Raw genomic sequence first — 19293 nt, 5'->3', positions numbered from 1 at the left:
TGATATCCAGAGACTAAAAGACAAAATGATCACGAGCAACCTCACCTTTCCAATTTCCAGTTTTTCTATTTTCTAAAAATAAAAAAAATTAAATATCTGCCTACCTTGACACCTTCTTTCATACAGTAGATCTGTAGAGCACTCACACCATCTGAGAATGGGTGAATTTGTAGATTAAATGGAGGGGATCGTCTCTCTCTTTCCTTGAAATATAGTGAAAAATATATGGGAATTAAAACAAAAACAACTGATTAAACACTAAACCAGTTGTCTGTGTTCTCTCTTTATGCTACTTCAGCAGTTTATAAATATGACATTTGAAAAAAAAAAATGAACTCAAGATGTTCATGCTTACATTTAATGGAAAGAACTGATTAGTCAACTAAGAGGTATGGGAGAGAATTTATAGATTGGTGTCATCGAATCTTGCAAATTTTTTGATCAGGGAAATGTGGGAAGTGGAGTTTGAATGTAAACTCTATGAATATTAAGAGCTTTTGGGTTTCACAAAAAATGATCTTTTGACCATGAAGTTTTGTAGCAGGTAGCACCTTTTGCATACGCAGTCCACTCAAGCTTTATGAATAAGATATGTGGGCTACCAAAGCTAACTCTTCTTCGCTGAAGCAAATCAACTGCCAACTCTATCCAGACTTAATGTGAAAAACCTCAAGAAGAAATTGCTGACAAAATAACAGAGATATCAAATGGGAATTTTCCTCAACTTTTACATTTCAATGTACAACCAACTTAAGCCAGATTCTGCATGACACTACAGAATCTGATTTGATTTGTATGTTTTACTTAAAATTAGCAACAACGACAACAACAACAACAACAAAACAAATTAATTCTGAAATTTGGTCAGATTAACCAAAGTATTTCCTAAACAAGCTACCTTACTTAGTTTTTGGCATAAATGCACTATAGACTAAAATGCTGACTTCCAAATTCAAGTGTCTAATGATAAAATATTTTTGTATATAGCACATTTTAAAATATAATCTTCGAGGTGACATTTTTATAAGTCAGAATTCAAAGATGGACGGAAATGATTATTTAAAAGCAATAAAATTTTGATAAAGTTTGAAATCTCTTACTTAAATTATTTAAAAAGTATTCATTAGTCTTCTTCATCATGGCAATAATAGTGTTGAAAAGTAAAGTATCTGAGCAGACATTCTGAATTGCATCAATGTTCTACCAGTAATAAGACATAGGACTTAGCCAAGTTATTTAACCTCAGTTGTACTATGTATAAAATCTTGATTATAGTTGTGAGATCCAATGAGAATATGCACCAGAAATGCTTAATTCAGCTTCTCACACATAGGATGCGCCCAATGTACATTAATTGTTATGATCATCATCATCATCATTATTACTGTTTCCTTACTTCTAGCTCTAGGTTTCGAAACTCCAGCAGCTCATTCTGGTCTCTGGCATCCTGCAGTTCCTGTTGTAACCGGTGATTTTCTGCCTCCTGTTTTTCTATCTAATAAAGTAAATCCTCAAATTAGGTGAATATTGCAAGTACAACTTTGCAAGGCAAGCACAGATAGTGTTCATTTACTCTGTGAATACATCATCTTGACCATGAAAAATCCCAAGTAGATGTGGAAAAGACAAATCTTTGGCTCTCCTTCTAGGTATCTTTCGGTTGAGTTTTTTGGCTCATAGAGGAAAATTCGGAAGGCATCTCCGTTTGTTGAGATAAAGTTGAGAGACCCTATAAATGGCATATCTTAGCGTAGTCACTTTGGCCTTGCTGTGGGGTCAGGGACTGTGCCCTAGAACTAGATTCAATGGTGTAAATAACGGAGTCTGACACCTCTTATTTTTGGAGTTACAAGTTGTCAGAGGAATAATTTTTTTAAAACAGCTCTGATCATGTACAAACTTGGCTGAAATACCAGTTACCCACAGAGTAAAGCCCAACTCTTCCATATGGAATTAAAAAACCTTAATAAATCTGGTCACCAAGTAGCTTTCTAGTTTTAAAGGTTATCACTGTTGTCTCTCTACACACTCATGTGATCACACACACACCAGAGTCTAGAAACCCAGACCTAGCCTATGGACTGGTGACTTCAAGAGCTGTCTTTATTCACCTTTCTGCCTGAAAAGAGCCCTCCAATTTCCTTTTCCATGCGAGGAAATTCTATACTTCCTTCAACACTAAGCTCTGCCATCTCCTACCATAATAGGCTTCCTTGCCTACTCATTCAGAGGTGACACCTCTTCCTTCTGTTTACCTATAGGGCTCAACTATAGTACCTCTAGTACAAACTGATGAAGTATGAAATTAAGTTCGCTGTGTACAGACATGCTTTGCCCTATATACAGGGTCCATGCCTACAAGGAATCAACAAATTTTCATGATCTGCAAAAGGTTTGGGGCTGCCTTTGATATCAGCTGTGTTAGTGGGCCTTATTGCACAGTAACTATTTAAAATCTTGATTTTAGAATTTGAAAAAATGGGGTCTTTTTAGCATAGGATGAATTTTACTTTCCCAAGTACACACACTTGAAGCAGGGTGTTTTGCTTTGTCATTCAGTTTTCCTTCAAAAGCTGAGCTCAAAATTCCACTTCTAGCCCAAAGAAATGAAGACCAAAGAGAATCAGACACAAGACATAATGAAATTTATTTTTTTAGTTGATAAATGTAATTACACTTACTACTGGACATCGCTGATACTACTAAAATCTTTTTCTTGTAGCCTCATAAGATAGAAAAGCGATAGGAAAATAAAGGTGGGGAAATAGTGAGATATTATGTAACACTAATTAATGTAGTCAACTCAAGTTTTTTACACTAGATTTTTAGAAGTTGACTGAGATTACAAAAGAGATTCTATTTCCTAGCATCTTGGATTGGGATCAAAGATGGGATATCTGGTGAGATTCCTGGTTCTGGTGGTTAGTTCTGGCAATCAGATTGGTGGTTTACAGAATGGTTGTAATTTATAGACCAGGGCCAATGTCTGACGAAGTTTCTTTCTAGGAAGTTTTCACCTTTCTGGGTACCAGTTCTCGGTCCAGAACACTCACTCGCCCACTTTCTATGTATCAGGTCTGTCTTTCATCACGCAGAAAGTGAGATAGGGTGTTCTAACTTAGCCAGATAAGAGAGGAGGGAGGTCAAGTATCTTTTTTCTCTTCTCATGCTTATAAGAGTGTTGTGGTTCATTTATATTTCTTGTCAAGGCTAGTGAACACTGGTAGAAATAATCCTAAAATAATTTCTACATACTTTGAGATCGACCTATAGAATTATTTTCTTTCTTCATATGGGCTTTCAAATTCATTTTTGTCAATAATATAAGATCGTTTGTAATTTTTTCACTAGATTTGTGGACGGCAAATACTATAGGAAAAGTAGCTTCTGAACTTAAAATAATCTCTGCTATATTTCATTGCCCTAATTCAAAAACCTATGTTTGGATAAGCAAAATTAATTATATCTATTGGGACTAAACCACGCTTTTGCATCTTGATTTGTTGAACAAAATGCTGGACACGTGGTTTCGTGCTTTCTTTTATTAAAAAAAAAATACATGTATATAAACAGCGAAGCTTAGAAAAAAGATTAAAAATGAGAACACGGTCTATGCTAGGTTGCAGCATGATCCTGGAGTCAAATTCTGTCACTTCCCTGCACAAAATAACAAGTCCTGTTCACAGTGTTTTTTATAGATGGATGACCACATAAGATGTGTGCACAGGGGTGTGTGTGTGTGTGTATATATATACACACACACATATATATATGTACAGTGCATATACAGTATATATATTTGGTTAACGAATCAATAGGTTTCGGGGATCACATCCTTTTAAAAGTCGGCACAATGCCCAGCGCAGAGCCATGCACACGTGCCACTTCACTGATGGTGATGGCGGTGACAGGGATGCAGTTGAGCACGCAGCAGAGGAGAGTGCAACGCCGAAAAGCCTCCCCTTCCCCTAGCCCCTGTGCCACTCCTGAGAGGACCCCCTGCTGCTCCTGGATCTCTCATCGATTTCTCCTCTGCCCCACTAGGGTGTTGCCCAACATACCTTTTCTAAAAGCTCCTGGTTTCTCTTAATGAAAAGTTGTTTATCTTCTACCCAGTGTGAATCCTGTTTGACAAAGAATATCGCGCAGTCAGCATTTCAGAGCGGCATGAAAGAGCATGTGTCGTCTAACCACTTTGCCAGAACTGTCTTCTTTCCACCTAGTTTGTTTGCCTGCCAACACCTGGTCAATGACACCCACCCCTGCCAGTTCCTTATTCGAAGACATTGGGGCCGAAGTTGCCAGGAAAATTTAACCCCCTTTTTATTGTCACTCACTATCTCTACCTTTTTCAGTCTGAATAATCCAGGACCAGCCTTCTGGGGACTCAGAAGTGACCACACAGGCAAAAAGTGACAAGGGTCAGAATGCACACAGGCTAGATACATATGGATGGAAAACATTAAAATGCAGAACCATAAATGTAGCATAGAGGCAAAGAATGCAGCTGGAGGGGTGGGCCTTTGTCTTAGCAGCTTAAAACCACTCTAAGCTACTTGTACGGGGCTCCTCTTCCTCTGGCACTCTCTTTCTTGCCCAGTCTCATTCGCTGTTGTAGCTGGTGCACGTTCTGGCCAGAAAAACACCAGGGACAGAAACATAGAGTTGAACATTCTGACACTGTTTGAGAAAGGTCACTGTGGAGAGCCAAGCCGTGTCCTGGATGCGGCCCATGCACAGGGTGATCTAGAGGAAGGTCAGATCCAATTGCCTGCATCTGCAGAAGTACCAGCAACCAAATGCCTACCTGTCCTTTCTGAGCCAGAGTTGCTTCCAGATCTTCAATTTTGGCTTTGTACCTGAGCACTTCTGCTTGGAGTTGTTCTTGAGCCTAGTGAAATCAAAATTCCAGAGCTCAGTAAAGAAAATGGGAAGGTACACACAGACATCCCTTCCTAATGATTGCTTGCCCATCTATTCCAAATCACAGTGCTTTTTAAAACATCTTCACTCAAATATATGTATATGCATGTATGTATATATGCTACTACTTAAAAATTCATAGCTATAATATTTATCCTTTCCCATTAAACAACTAATATTAGTTCTTAGGACAATCTTCAGCATACTATAGACCATCTAGACAGGAAGCAGGATAAAATCACTAGGTGAGCACACTCCTTCTTGCCCCTTATATATTAATCTAAGGGGCAGTTATGGCATGGTGGTTACGACTAAACTCAGAACGATTAGGTTCATATTCCAGCTTTAATCCAAGTTTTCAGGTAACTAAGCTATGTTTAACTCCCACTAAGATATTATTTCCTCTCCTGTAAAAAGAAGGTAACATCTACATCATAGGGTTGTTTTAGATTTACATGAGATAAATGTATGTAAAGTGTTCAGCACAATGTCTGGAGCACAGTAAGCACTCAATAAACAGAGAGAGAGAGAGAGAGAGAGAGAGAGAGAGAGAGAGAGTTAGTTTCGAAATAGGCTTATGAGAGGCAGTTGTAACATAACAGAGAAAACATTTGACTCACTAAGACTTGAGTTTGAATCTCAGTCTTCCATTAATTATCCTGCGTGATCTTTGGCAATTCAATTACCCTCTGAGCCTCAAATTCCTCTACTATAAAATATCTGCTTTAGGAAGCTATTACAGGGTTAAATAAGATACTGTCAGTGAAAATTCTTGGTATGCTGTCAATGTAGTGTTATGCATTTGTTAACTAAGAAAAGAAAAAGGCTAATCATTGATTTTGAAAGATAAGTTTTTTTCAAGCAAGAAACTGAAAAAAAAAAGGGTTATAAAATTCAATATTGTCTAGCTTTGAAAATGTTTGTTTTCAAATAGCAAGATATTCAACTATCTAAAAGGAACAAAAGCATTGATCTAAGCCAGATCTAATGTCTCTAGATCCAAGGTTTGTTGACATAAAAGATACAAAAGTTCAAAAGCCACAGTCAAGAGAAAGGTACATGGAAAGCTACCCTACTGATATATTTATGTCCCTGGTACTTCTATGCTGTGACTGCTGCACAAAAAAAGCCCGTTCTGAGCACTCCAGGAAGACACACACTGACCTTGGCCTCTCTTTCAGCATCGATGATGCCTCCAGTCTGCTCCTGCAGGAGGGCATATGCTCTTTGGAGGGCCTGATATTCTTTTGTTAATTGTCGAAATCGCAGCTCAGATTCTTCAGCTGCCAAACTCTTGAGGTGAACAAAGGTAAAGGCCAAAAAATAATTATGTTATGTTTGGGTCCGGTGTTCAGTGTGAAATTCTAATATTTGTCCACTTTTTAAAGAGAAATTAAAAATTTATTTGATTTTGGATTCTGTGCTATTTTATTCTTGATTCTAAAGTATGTGGATGAACACAAGTTCTGTAAATCTTTCAAGATAAACATCATGGAAATATTTACATATTTGTTTTTAGAAAAGAAGCATTCGTTTATTTACATATTTCTTATTATTATCCATTTGGGATTGGGTTATAGTCAATTTTGGTTCCAAATAAGAAAAACTTACACCCTGATGATGACAGATCCAAATGTGAAGAAATGATATTCAGAGTTATAGTCTCACTTGTTTTCAATACATTCATATCCAACAACTTCTTCCCCAAATAATTATAAAAACCATAGTTTTACAGCATAAGGTCTCAAACTTCAGAGCGTAATACAATCACCAAGGAATTTTGTGAAAAATGCAGATTTTGGAGTTCCACCCTCAAGATCCTGAGTCAAGAGTTGTGCGGTAGAGTCCAGGAATTTTCATTGCAATTGAACTCCCTCGATGATTCTGATGAATGAAGGAGGTCTTTTGGGCATGTTTTGCTTAATACTGTCTAAAACTACAACTAAAAGCTTGTTCTTCTAACTGATTCTTCATCTAGGGAAGGCGTGAACCAAGGAACAAGCTTAGAAGAACGAGCTTTTAGATTTTTGAAAGAAGTCTTCAAGTTACAGAGCTGAACTTTAGAGAAGTTTCTAAAAGGGCTACGTGATGTGGGTGAACTATTTTCACTTGATCTTAGTCAAAAGGCTGAGAAGCGATGAGTGAACTATATTCTAAGAGGTAACAAAGTCAAGTGTGGTCCAAATTGGTCACTATTAAGAGATCACTTTGTGCTAGTCATAAAGGAGATAAAAGGGAAATGCTTTATCTTCCTCTTACAGGAAAGACTTTGTGACACTATCAGAAAAGACTAAAGAAGTGGAAAAGCTTACTTCATCCAAGTCATCATCAGGAGTAGCCGGTGTTCGGTCTGTTCTAAACGAGGCCATGGATGACGTCTCTGAATCCATGGAGTCCTCATCATAGCCAATAAATGGGTCCAAAACAGGCCTCTAATGGAGAGAAAGTACATATTAACTGACACAAGTAAAAGTGGGGTAAGTGGATATTATTAAAGCACTGTCGACTGGCATACATGCAAATGAATATAAAAGTCACCGACCCTTTAATGCTTCTTTGATGAAATAAAAAATGGATATAAAAATATGAATATAAACATAATAATTCCAATACATTTTTGTCCTATATTATTTCATTTCTGGTTTGTTTTTTTTTTCTGGACGATTCATTAATATTGACCCTCTTCGTAGAAGCACTGGAGTTTCTTGTGTTACATTTTCTATCATGATGAGTTTATGTGATTTACTAGTTCTAGTATCTAAAATATAATGAAAGGACTCTGAAAGTCTAGGCATCTATGTAAAAAGAATTATCAAATCTTAAGTCTTATCATATAATTTTACATCCAAATCAAATAATGTACTTGATACAGACAAAAATCAAATAGCCAAATTAAATAATAAAACTTTGTGGATTATAAAGGTTGTATAGATATTGGTGAATTGGGAATATAATTATCAATAATACTGTCCAAGTGAATAATGAAAATACAACAAACAATTATAGGTTGGGCAGCAGATGCTAGCATTATTCAGTGGGACACATCAAATCATGTGTGTCACTTGCATGTTCTTGAAATGTGACTCTCCAACTTGTCCGACAACCCTTTCTCCATCAAACCTGGTGGCTTCTTCACTCATAGAAAGTCGTATTAAAGCAAATCTTTTCAGGTTGAAAAGCACAACACAATCGTCTTTGGACTTCTGAGAACTGTGGAGTTTCCTCTAGTAAATAAAGTCCATGATTTGCTGCAGGTCAGGAATATCTGAGTTATCACATCTTTGCAGGAAGATTCCTTGGCAAGCCTCACTTCTCTGGCTGTTTGTGGCAAATGTCTGATAATCTAGTTTCCTCATTACCTTAATTGGCTTGGAACTTCTTCTGTGCTTTCTCCTGCGGATGAGCTTTTCTCGGTCCTGGAAAACAGAAGAAGCACTTTTCAGATCTTGAATTGATACATTTTTCCTTGTAGGTTTGTTTGTTTGTTTGTTCTTTTGTTTTACAGAGAGTTGCTTATACCCCTGAGGCATTACACATTTCTATTTAAAATAAGATTATGTTTTGTAAATTTTAGCATCTTTTGAGTTTGATACTTTAATATTTTTGAAGTAAGAAAATTCTACGACTTTTCCTGATAATATGTGTGGGTCTGAAATCCTCACAATCAGGAAGTACATACATGTGTTTCTAATCAGAACCCTCTGTTTTATACTTGAAGATCAAGTAGCTTTGAAAATAAGTTACCTACATTGTCCCAAAACACAATTCTTCAGTTTTCTCAGACTCAAAATTATTTTAAATTTCAGTGCTAAAAAAATATTAATTCACAATAAAGTAAACCTTTATTCTTTTCATTTAATCACTTGAAATGCATAGAAATCTATCTTTTGACTATCCTTGGATCCTTGTTCTTACCTGCAGCCTCTGAAGGTGGGAATGGAGTCTCTACCTACCTGGTTGAAATCGCCTAGTGTTTTTTTCTTGGAGAGGGGTGCTGTTGGAAATTTCTGGGAAATTCAAGAATATCTAAAAATAATAATTTCTCAATTCATTCTTGTTGTGAATGAAGATACCCTCAGAATTTGGTATTCGTTTGCTAAAGTACGTTATGTATTTACCGTACAAATTCAAAGGTCAATGAAATAAGGGACACTTGTACCTCCCTGAAAATCTGGTTGAAGTGTCTAAACATGTCAAAATTCTATAAGAAACTTTTAGCTTAAACTCGGGATCCTTAAAGCCGAACAAATTCTGGGAGATTTATGAGTTGTTAAAGGAACAGAAGTGAAGTGAGGGCCACAGCACTTCAGGAAGCCACGTCTGATAATCAACCTGGTTTAAGACAGTGGTGTTCGCCTTTTTGATTACTCATCTTTATTAAGTAAAAGTATTTTGGTCATGCAACCTCAAGATATCTACAACTTAAAACTTATGCTTAGATTACCTTCCTAATACAGTATATGCATCATAATATATATCTAACGTAGAAAATTTTAAAAGGGTAAACCACCAGTGATTATAAACAGAAGTTATAATCTTATCTTCCCTCAATAGCAATAAATCATCTTGCTCACCCTACTCTGGAGACTATTGCCTAAAACCCCTCATCACTAGTTCCTCAACTGTCTAGGTCTTGGTTTGGCCCTGAAGCAAGAACGACCAGAGATGCCATTCACAGAATAAAGACAGAAAGGCAAAGAGGAAACTCATAGGCATGGGAGGTCTTGGTCCACAACTGCTGGGAACAAAGACTTCAGTCAGAAGCCAGTGGGAGTAATACCTGCTCCACCTACTTCACCAGGTACCGAAGTAACGGTCCGAAGATCTGGACTGGGAGTTCAGCTTGGTCATGTACTTATAATGTTGCTGTTTATTCAGCAAATATTTATTAAACTGCAACTATATATTCTAGAGACTGAATTAGGTGTTGGGAAACAAGAAGCATATGCTCCTGTTATTGTAAGCAAAATATTTAACCTCTGAATCTCAGAGTCTTGATATTGGAAGTCAATAATAAGACATACCTATACTTCCTACTTACTCGCATTACAATGCATTTGGAATTTCTTTTAATGTGCTTTGTAGCTATTATTTGTGCTACAAAATTAATTAACCAATTGATTTATTATAATTACTAATAACCAGGTAAGAACTCAAAAGTTTTAAAAACAGTTTAATAATATAAAGTATTTTTGGAATAGTCTCTTGAACCTGTTTACATATTGGAGACATAAACTTGGGCCTTTGGGACTGATTCAAACTTATTATATGCTTCCCGTGTATGTGGATGTCTTGGCTGCCTGTCCTTGAGAACAACTTAGAGTTTGTAGGTTGATCAAGACCTACCCTGGTGAGCTCATCAATAATGTTCTGTTGTTCGATGACCTGAAGTTTTAGAAACTCTGTCTCTTGTTCTTCATTAGCTTGATCGAGGTCATTCAGAGATTTTAATTTCTTCAAGGGTGGGTGGGATGTTATTTTTTCTCTCTAGATTAGAAAAGAAGTATAAGTGGAGACTTAACAAATCCCAAACTTTAGTGGTTAACATCAAATATCTGTAGACACTTCGTGAGGCTCCAGCTAAATTTGAAAACTGTCCAACTTTAATGCACACAGAGCCCAATTAAAACCCTCCATTACATTTTATCTGCTGTAAGTGACATCACTAGCAATGTCTGAAGATCATTACAGCTGCAGTGAAAGTCTGTTAAGAAGTGCATTAGCAGAGTACTTATCCATACATAATACAAAAGATGGCATCTAGTTCCCAACTATTATGCAAACTCTTAGGAGATGAGGGATACCAACTGTACAGTTCTGTAAAGAGCACGTTAGTGAAATTCTTGGAAGGAGGTGTCTGTGGCTGAGGAGCTATGTTGGAACTTTGCCTTTAGGGGAGTGTACAGATCCTTGGAAGCAGTCCTATTGTTCTGCAAATTTAGAAATTCCATAAAATTCAGAGCCAGCAACCTTCTTTTGCTTTTTTTCCTTAAAGGTTCCTTGCTTACATAAGGGAAAAATCCAAACTTTTATAAATAGCATTGTATTTTAAAGAAAAAAACAACTGAGAAGGAACGATAAGTCAGGTGAAAAAGGCAGCTATAGTTTCGCTGTCTGTGATACACACCATTTCTGAATTTTCCTTGGTGACGGCTTTTAGTTTCTCTTCCATGCGCTGCAAAGACAGCATCAGCTCATCGTTTCTCTTGGCCAGGCACTTGTTCCTTTCCAGAAGAGGTTTACATTGTTTTTCGGTTTCCCTCACACGTTTTAACTGGAAAGACACAAGTTACAGTTTCCCCTAATGGCTTTTCATCATACTCTTCACAATCTTCCATCAATCTATCATTACCTTAAAGGAGGTGCCGCCGAGATTATGCTTTTGGAAATGCTCAGAAAGTGCAATTAGTTGCGCTCTTTGTTCCCCACTGACTTCTCCAGGCCAGTTACCTTGCTCTGCTCACCCCCCATCTCATGCTGCTCACACTTCTCCTTGGGCCTCATTGGCTCAAGGACATAAAGCAGCTCACTGGAATCACAGGGTCACGTTTTCTCACCAGAGACATGTAGCAGTACCATTAGCAGCTTAAAAAATGTTAAGAAACAACATAAATGTTCATTAATAATAGAAGAATAAGTATATCGTGGTATATTAATTGAATACTATAGAGTATGGAAATGAATGAATCCTACGGGCAACACAATCCTGGGTTTGGGTTGTCCCCCAAGCCTATTCTTTCCATCAGAGATCTTGCCAAGTTTGACTCACACTATGTCTGTTTATTTTAGTTTTATTGAGGAAGATGAAATAAAACAAATCTTACTTTTGAAACTCTATTGATATTTGTGTTTAAGAACATCTAATTTTCGGCAGGCCTCGAGAAGAATGATTGAACTGTTTGTTACCTACCCATAATTAAGAGTGACCATACTCTGGTCTGCCCGGTTACCTTAAGGCAGGGTTTCTCAGCCTTCACACTCTAGACACCTGGGGCCAGATATTTTTTGTTGTAAGGAGCTGTCCTGAGTACTGTAGGACGTTTAAGAGCATCCCTGGCCTCTGCCCCCTAGATGCCAGTAACACCCTCCCAGTTGTCACAAGCAAAACAACTTCAGATATTGGCAAAATCGCCCCTTGTTGAGAACCACTGGTCTAAGTTTATGAATGTTATCTTGAGGTAATTGTTAAGAGTCCTTCCTTCCCATTTTATATCCCAAACTCTCCCATTTGCATGACATATTTTATGGGCACCCTATACACAGCAGATTTCAATGTTAACCTTCACACAGTTTAATTCGTTCATTTCACACTAACTGTTCTGAATGTAAGTGTGTATTAGGGAAGAGGAATCAAAGCAAGGAGAGTGGAGGGGTTTATCAAAAATACCTGAAAAGATTCTTTACTCATTCCTGTTTTTGAGAACCTAGTATTTTGGGAAGTGCTAGGGAAGGAAGCTTAGCTACTGATGAATATTTGAAAAAGCTTCTCTTGTGATTCTAAAACAGTAGTCCCCAACTCCATGCTAATTGACATTTGAAAAAACCTATTTTAGATTAAAGGCCAAAACTGAATTTGTATTTCATAAATAATTTCATTTAATCCTCATTTTGACCTTCAGTATCTGAAGCATTAATATTAAATACTGAATACATAAAGGCAAATGAATTATTCCACTAGGTTCACTATTTTAAATTTTATTGCTTTTCTGGGGATCAATGACAAGGGTTTCAAATATATAAATTTACCTAGTGTATGCTATTTACAAAGAAAAGGAAATATCTGCAATTCTAATGTACCATATATCAATAATCACAATTCCATAGTACTCAAAAAAATGTTTCTCTTAAAAGACATACTTTAAATACAATTGAGAAAGGTTGAAAGTTACATATTTTCATGGGAACACTAAAGGAAAAAAATCTGATGTAATTCAACTAATATTAGACAAAGATTTTAAAGTATTACTAGAGATAAAAAAGAATTTCATAATGATAAAAGGGTTGCTACACCAAAAACATATAACAAATCTTAATTTGTATACACCTAGTATCATAAATTTTTAAAAAATATAAAATAAAATTGATAGAACTAAGAATGGAAATGGACACATCTGTTGGGAGAATAAGCAGACAAAAATATCAGTGAGGATATAGAAGATTTTAAATAAGACTATTAATAAACTTGAGTCGAACACATCTAATAATTGCAGAGTACACCTTCTTTTCATGTGAAAATGAACATTTCTAAACTAGACCATAAGCTGGTGTCATAAAGTAAATCTCCACACAATGTAGAGGAATAAAATAATACAAAGCATGTTTCCTGACTGTAGTAACGCAAAAATCTCAAATGTTTGGAAATTAAGCTATACCCTTCTAAGTAACCCGAAATTTCAAAGAAGAAATTTTATGATATTAGAAAAAATTTGAGTTAAATAGCAATACATTAGGAGATAAAAACCATGTAATAACGCTAAACCATGCTTAGAAAGACATTTATGACACCAATGTTATAAATGAAAAATAACCTCTTTATACCAAAGGCACCATTAAGAATATAAAATGTAAGCCACAGAGCAGAACCAAAAGATGGCATTTAAAAAATTCCTAATTTTAATAAGAAAATAAAGGCAATACAAAAGAAAATGGGCAAAATGAAAAGAGCAAAACACAAAGGATACTCAAAAGGCCAAGAGATACTTGAAAGGTTACTCAACCTCATTTTTAAGAAGAATAAAAATGAAAATCACTATAAAAATATACCTCACACCCATCAAGGTGACTAAAATGAACAATTACCTTTGCGTTTTGGCAAAGATTTGGAGAAACTACAACTCTCGTGTATTTATGGTTGGAACGTAAACTGCTACAACTGTGGGAAACTTTAGTTTTCCAAACTAACTGAAGCTGACTACATGCATACGCTATGATCCAGTAATTCTGCTCCTTGGTGTATTCTCACTGGAAATGAACACATTTTCTCACCAAAGACAAGAAGCAGCACCATCAACAGCTTAAACTTGTTAAGAAACAACATAAATTTTCATTAACAATAGAAGGATAAGCATAACATGGTGTATTAATTGAATACTATAGAGTATGAAAATGAGTGAATCCTATACACAAGACAATGAATGGCTCTCACAAAAGTAATGCTGAGCAAAAACAAAACAAAACAAAACAACAACAAAAAAAAACCAACCACACACAAAAGAGTAAATATTCATATCATTCCATTTACAACAAATTTTTTAAAATGGTGTAGATATTTATCTATCATGATAGAGATCAAAACAGTGGTTAACTCTAGAAGGGTGGTGATGGGTAGAGGTCATAAAAGGAGAGGTCTGAGATGCTGGTGACCTTCCACTGGGTGGTGATTATATGCGTATATCACTTTGGGTATATTTATTGAGCTGCATCGTTATTATTTGTTTACTTTTTTCTATTATGTGTCTATAACATTATATATTCTTCTATAATGTAATGCTTCACAAAAAATAAAATAAAATAAAATAAAAAATTCTGATTAGAACTCACCAATTCATTTCGTTCATCTCCAAGCAAGGTATTTCTGTCTTCTAATTTTCTTATAGTGGCATTCAATTCGGCTATTCTCTTTTGATTTCTTCGCAAATCCTACACATGAAAATTAAAATGTGTATTTCCTCAACAACACTTTTCACGAAGTTTTGTAATACTGCTCATAAAAGCAACAGGCTTAGTTTTTCACATCTGACTTATGAGATAAAAGTAAAATGTTCTCTCAATCAGAGAACAGTAAACATTTGCCCTCTTCTAACTCTCAATATTTACCACTTGGGTTTAAGACCAACCCTGGTTAAAACTGTAGATGAATGTCATGTGGCAGCTACTCCCTGGAGCCCTGACTCCTCGGAGGCGGCGTGGTAGATAGTTAGATTAGCTTATCAAATTTGTGAGCTATGAGACCATGGTGATGCTGTGATTTCTTGTGGTTCGAAGAGCATCCTCGTGTCGTGGCCGCACATTGCTTCCCACAGCTTAGACAGGTGTTCTGCTATGCTATGCCACTTAGCCAAAGAGAGGATAGAGTATGAGGTAGGAACAGACTTTGTAAATTCCTACATACTCCTGGAGAAAAAGATCAGAGTAAGGGGGCAAGTGTATGACCTTTACATGTGAAAGGTGGTAGATTATAGGATAGCCTTCACTGGTGTATTTTGCTCAGAGTGACTGGCTTCCCGACCAGCATAGTTGCCATAGATCACCTTACACACACCAGTCATGGCTAATTCTATTCTCGAGAGTTTGCAGGACCATTATTATCATACGCTTGCAATTCCATCATCATCTTAAATTTTGATTGTGCTGTATGTACTGTTTCACACACATTATATTCCTTGATTCACAATATCCTGGAGGATTCAGAACAGGTAAGAAACAGGGAGGTCATAACTTGCTCAAGGTCTCCTGGCTAATATCAACAGATCAATAGCTAATATGTATGTAATGTTAACTATGGGCTGGACACTGTATCCAACATTTTATAGATCATCTCTCCTAAACCTTAGACCGGCCTTAAGGAGTACCACTAATGTCTCTTACAGATGAAGAAACTCTGAGCAGTGAGATGATTTGCCTAAGGTCACATCGTAAATGGCAGAGCTAGGATTTGAACCAAAGTATCTGACTCTAGAGTCCAATCTCTTGACAACCATGCTACACTACAAGTACAGCAGCGATAGAACTGAAACTTACATCTGCTAAATCCTAATTCAGTAGTTTTCCCACCACCCACTGGGATATATATATCCTGAATATCAATTCATAAATTATTCATTACTTGGTTCTCAGTACTACTTTGGAACCTGTCTCCGTTCCTAAATATTTCATTTTAATCTTTTTAGCAGCTAAATAATTTGAAAGGCATAAGATATGAAAACCAAGTATGTATGAGCTGTTTTCTATCACTGCACTTCTGAAAATAATTTCTCATATAAAATAATGAAAATCTACAGAAACAAGTGGCCAGTTCAGTGATATGAGAAAAATTCAGATAACGATAAAAATGGTTTAGTCTTCTATGGTTACACATTTTGACTGCTGTACATGAGAACCGTCTTTACCAATTTCCAAACCAATTGTTCACACAAGGGAAAATTACCAGTCTTGGCAAGAGGCAAAATATTTTCATCAAATTTATGATTCTTGTAATAGGTTGCAGTTTGGATAGGTATTTCTTGGCTAGCAAAATCCTATGAAAGATTTTAAAAGACCTGTAATTCTCTTGTGATCTGCTAATGCAGTGTAGACCACTTTGTTGTCTATAAGTTTAGAAAAACCTTGTTCCCAAGATACCAGCTGGTTTTATAGTAGGAGAAAGAATTGATTTCTTTGTAAACAGGAAAAGAGCTTAAGTGAAAAGTAAAACCTGGGAGCTAAATAAAAGATGACTCCTGTGTTCTTAGCTTCCGTTCAAATAGACTTACAGGACTGCTGCAGTGTTCGGAGCCATCTCCTGCTCTGCCTGGAATTTCTCGTTTCGGACTGCTCATGTTACACTCAGCCTCCTTGACCAGAAAGAGTTGTTCATCCAAAGCCTCCTTCTGCAGCTGGAGTTTCTGTACATAGCCTGTTTGGGTCTCCAGTTCCTTTTCTAGGGAAAAGATGATCCTGTCCTTGGCTTTGATTTCATCCATCTGAATTAAATGACACCCAGGACATTTTATTTAACAATGCTGTAAAGAAATGCATTTTTATAATGGTATGAGTTCAACTTTTTCGGCTGATTGATACAGAAAAAAGTCATGAGTATGCAAAGAGTACTGATTTCATGAATAAGGCAAGGCAAGACTGAATAGTGAAGGGCTATCCTAGGCTGATTAGGTGTCAGAGAGTAAGTTTTTCTCTCTAGTATATTCTGTGGAGATGCTTTGATTCAATATATTTTTTAAAAAGGTCTGGGTTGGTTGGAAATGGAAAGAAAAAGTTAACTTTAAAATGGTTCATTTTAGATACTAACTGTTCCACTACAGTGTTTCTCAGAACAATTTTTGGTGTGACCTCTTCTTTGGGAGAATAACCTTTGAGTTCTGTTCAAACGGCAGTAGCCACTACGAATGGGTCATTTGTAACTGAAGGAGCTGCCAACTTCCCAATAGCCTGGTCATTTTCCAATACCAATATGTTTGCATTCAGTGGTGAATCTGGACTGAGGTCCTTCTGTGGTTCATGTTATATGGCTCATTCCATTCCTATCCATGTTTCAGAGCAGTTCTTAGTAAACATTTTGCCCTTATTGACAGAAAAACATGGTTGGAACAAGAACAGGGATGGAAACTACCTGGTTATATCAGCATTATTTCCCCTCATGCACCTGTAGAATATATTTACTGATCCCAACACTCATTTCTGCTAAGCCTGGGTATAGCCTCAGAAACGTTTCTCAACTAAAGTCCTATATGAATTTGATACCAATTGCCCAGAATTTCATTGGACTGAAACGTTTTTGCCATCTCTGGGTGAAGGCTAGTGAAGTGACTGTCCATAATAATTTTTGAAGAAAGCACAGCCATCAGATGAAATCTTTCTTCTATTCATTATATTTTATGTGGATATTCAAAAAAAAATAGGGAAAAACACTTAACACAGACAATATTATACTCTTCTCTTTTAAAATGTCTCCTTATAATTATAAATCATCTTGCATAAATTTTTCTTTGTTGTGTTCCTTAGACTAAAAAAAAAAAATTGGGATAGAAGTTGTGTTACATAGTCACATATTTCCCACATGTAAATATCTGCAAGCTAATGACACCAAGTCACATGATGAAATTTTAGGTCTATTTTGGGAGTGCATTGGGCTAAATTCTGCATGACCCTGCAATATCATCTGATAACTCAGTGAGGAATGAAACACTTTCCTCTCGATTTGGGAATAAGAGCCTTGTCTTTAGTTCCTGTCTTCTTATAGAAGACTTGCGTTCAATGTTATTCTTAACAGTAGCACATTCATTTGTCGGATCTGTCATCTATGGTGTTATTTACTGTTTATCATAGTTCCACATCTGCATACTCCTAGTTGGTTCCGATGTACCTACCTAGCTAAATTTGCTGGGAAGTCATTCCATCAGTGTCATCATAACTGACATTTATTGATCTTTGGCCACATTCAAGGCACTAAACTCAGAGCTTTACATACTTTAACTCGTTTGATTAACAATTCTTTTATGTAGGTTTTGCAATCACCATTTTATAGATGATGACTGAGGACCTGAAGGGTTAATATGGGCACAATCATAATGCTAATAAGGGTGAAGCCTGATTTTAAATTCGGTCTTCCAACTCTAGAGCCCTTTCTATTAGACTGCTGTACTGGCACCGATATTATCCATAAATTTCCAGCATTTCCCAAAGTGGTTTTCTATAGGGATATCCAGTAATTATCGTCAAGAAGGCTCTATTGATGGTGGTTATAAGTATGGACTTGGGTCTCTGAATAATGAAATCTTCCAAAGTTCTGTTCTCAGATGGAAGGAGATATATACCAGAATTTCCTGAGGAATTGCTCTCATCCCTCTCACTTCCAGTTCTAAAAATGGAGCTGGGGGTGAGGTTAGGGAAAGGAAAAGATGAAGGTAAAAATTAAGACAGATGCATCTGCATTACTGAAAAAGGTTCTCATGTTATTCTGTTTGTATCCAATTTTTGAACCCTCTTCAAGGAGCTTAGATTTTACATTGCTAAAACGGGGGACTTTGTGTCTCCTTTAGCAATGTACCAGTAAAAGAAAGTCACGGAAAAAAAATGACCAATTAACAAGTGGATATACTCATAGATTTTACATTAAAAATCATCGACAAACAAAAACATTTCATGTGAAGCATCCTGTTCAGTTACCTACCTGCTGAACCCAGAGTTCATGGTCCTGATTCTTTCTTATCAGCCATTGTTGTTTCAAAAACCAAAGGCAGGGCAGAGATCAGTATTTCTGCACTGCATTTGGTCTTTTTTTGTCAGGCAGTGCAACAGAATGAATTGCAGATACAGAATTAGAGAAGTACAGCAAAGGCAACATTTCATAGTGACACTGTGCTACGGTGCAAAGAAAACCACATGTTTCGCTTCTTAAAATGTTCTATGGTCACCACTTTTTACTTAAAATTGAAATCCTAGCAATATCACTCAAGGAGCAGAATTAGAATTTTTAGAAAATAATTGCTTAAAATCAGCAGGCACAAGAAGGAAAGTGTAGTTTTTCCTAAGAAACTATTATTTTTAGAGAAGTATAAAGCACATTCCAACAGGTAAGGGTTAATTTGATGATATAACTAAGATATAACTAATGCTAAACATTCTGAGTATATACATATGTAAATGTTTCTTTTA

The 19293-nt window shown here is 36.4% G+C and overlaps 1 protein-coding gene across 3 annotated transcripts in view; it reads right to left on the bottom strand.

Moving 5' to 3' along the window:
* The window catches only part of JAKMIP2 (janus kinase and microtubule interacting protein 2), a 132018-nt gene that overhangs the window by 26393 nt on the left and 86332 nt on the right, over positions 1 to 19293 (bottom strand). For 2 of the 3 annotated variants that reach the window (XM_016150319.2, XM_016150321.2), the window contains exons 4-14: positions 16395 to 16604; positions 14464 to 14562; positions 11051 to 11197; positions 10270 to 10410; positions 8283 to 8339; positions 7236 to 7355; positions 6088 to 6216; positions 4808 to 4891; positions 4062 to 4124; positions 1397 to 1495; positions 105 to 203 (exon numbers count right to left, since the gene is read on the bottom strand). In XM_016150319.2, coding sequence (XP_016005805.1) covers positions 105 to 203; positions 1397 to 1495; positions 4062 to 4124; positions 4808 to 4891; positions 6088 to 6216; positions 7236 to 7355; positions 8283 to 8339; positions 10270 to 10410; positions 11051 to 11197; positions 14464 to 14562; positions 16395 to 16604 — 1248 coding nt within the window. The remainder of the gene's footprint in view (positions 1 to 104; positions 204 to 1396; positions 1496 to 4061; positions 4125 to 4807; positions 4892 to 6087; positions 6217 to 7235; positions 7356 to 8282; positions 8340 to 10269; positions 10411 to 11050; positions 11198 to 14463; positions 14563 to 16394; positions 16605 to 19293) is intronic. The other variant, XM_016150320.2, reaches the window with a different exon arrangement.

The sequence above is a fragment of the Rousettus aegyptiacus genome, unplaced genomic scaffold (assembly GCF_014176215.1).
Source record: "Rousettus aegyptiacus isolate mRouAeg1 unplaced genomic scaffold, mRouAeg1.p scaffold_m13_p_7, whole genome shotgun sequence".
In the NCBI taxonomy this organism is placed as follows: Eukaryota; Metazoa; Chordata; class Mammalia; order Chiroptera; family Pteropodidae; genus Rousettus; species Rousettus aegyptiacus.
This window is presented reverse-complemented; position numbering and strand designations above follow the sequence as displayed.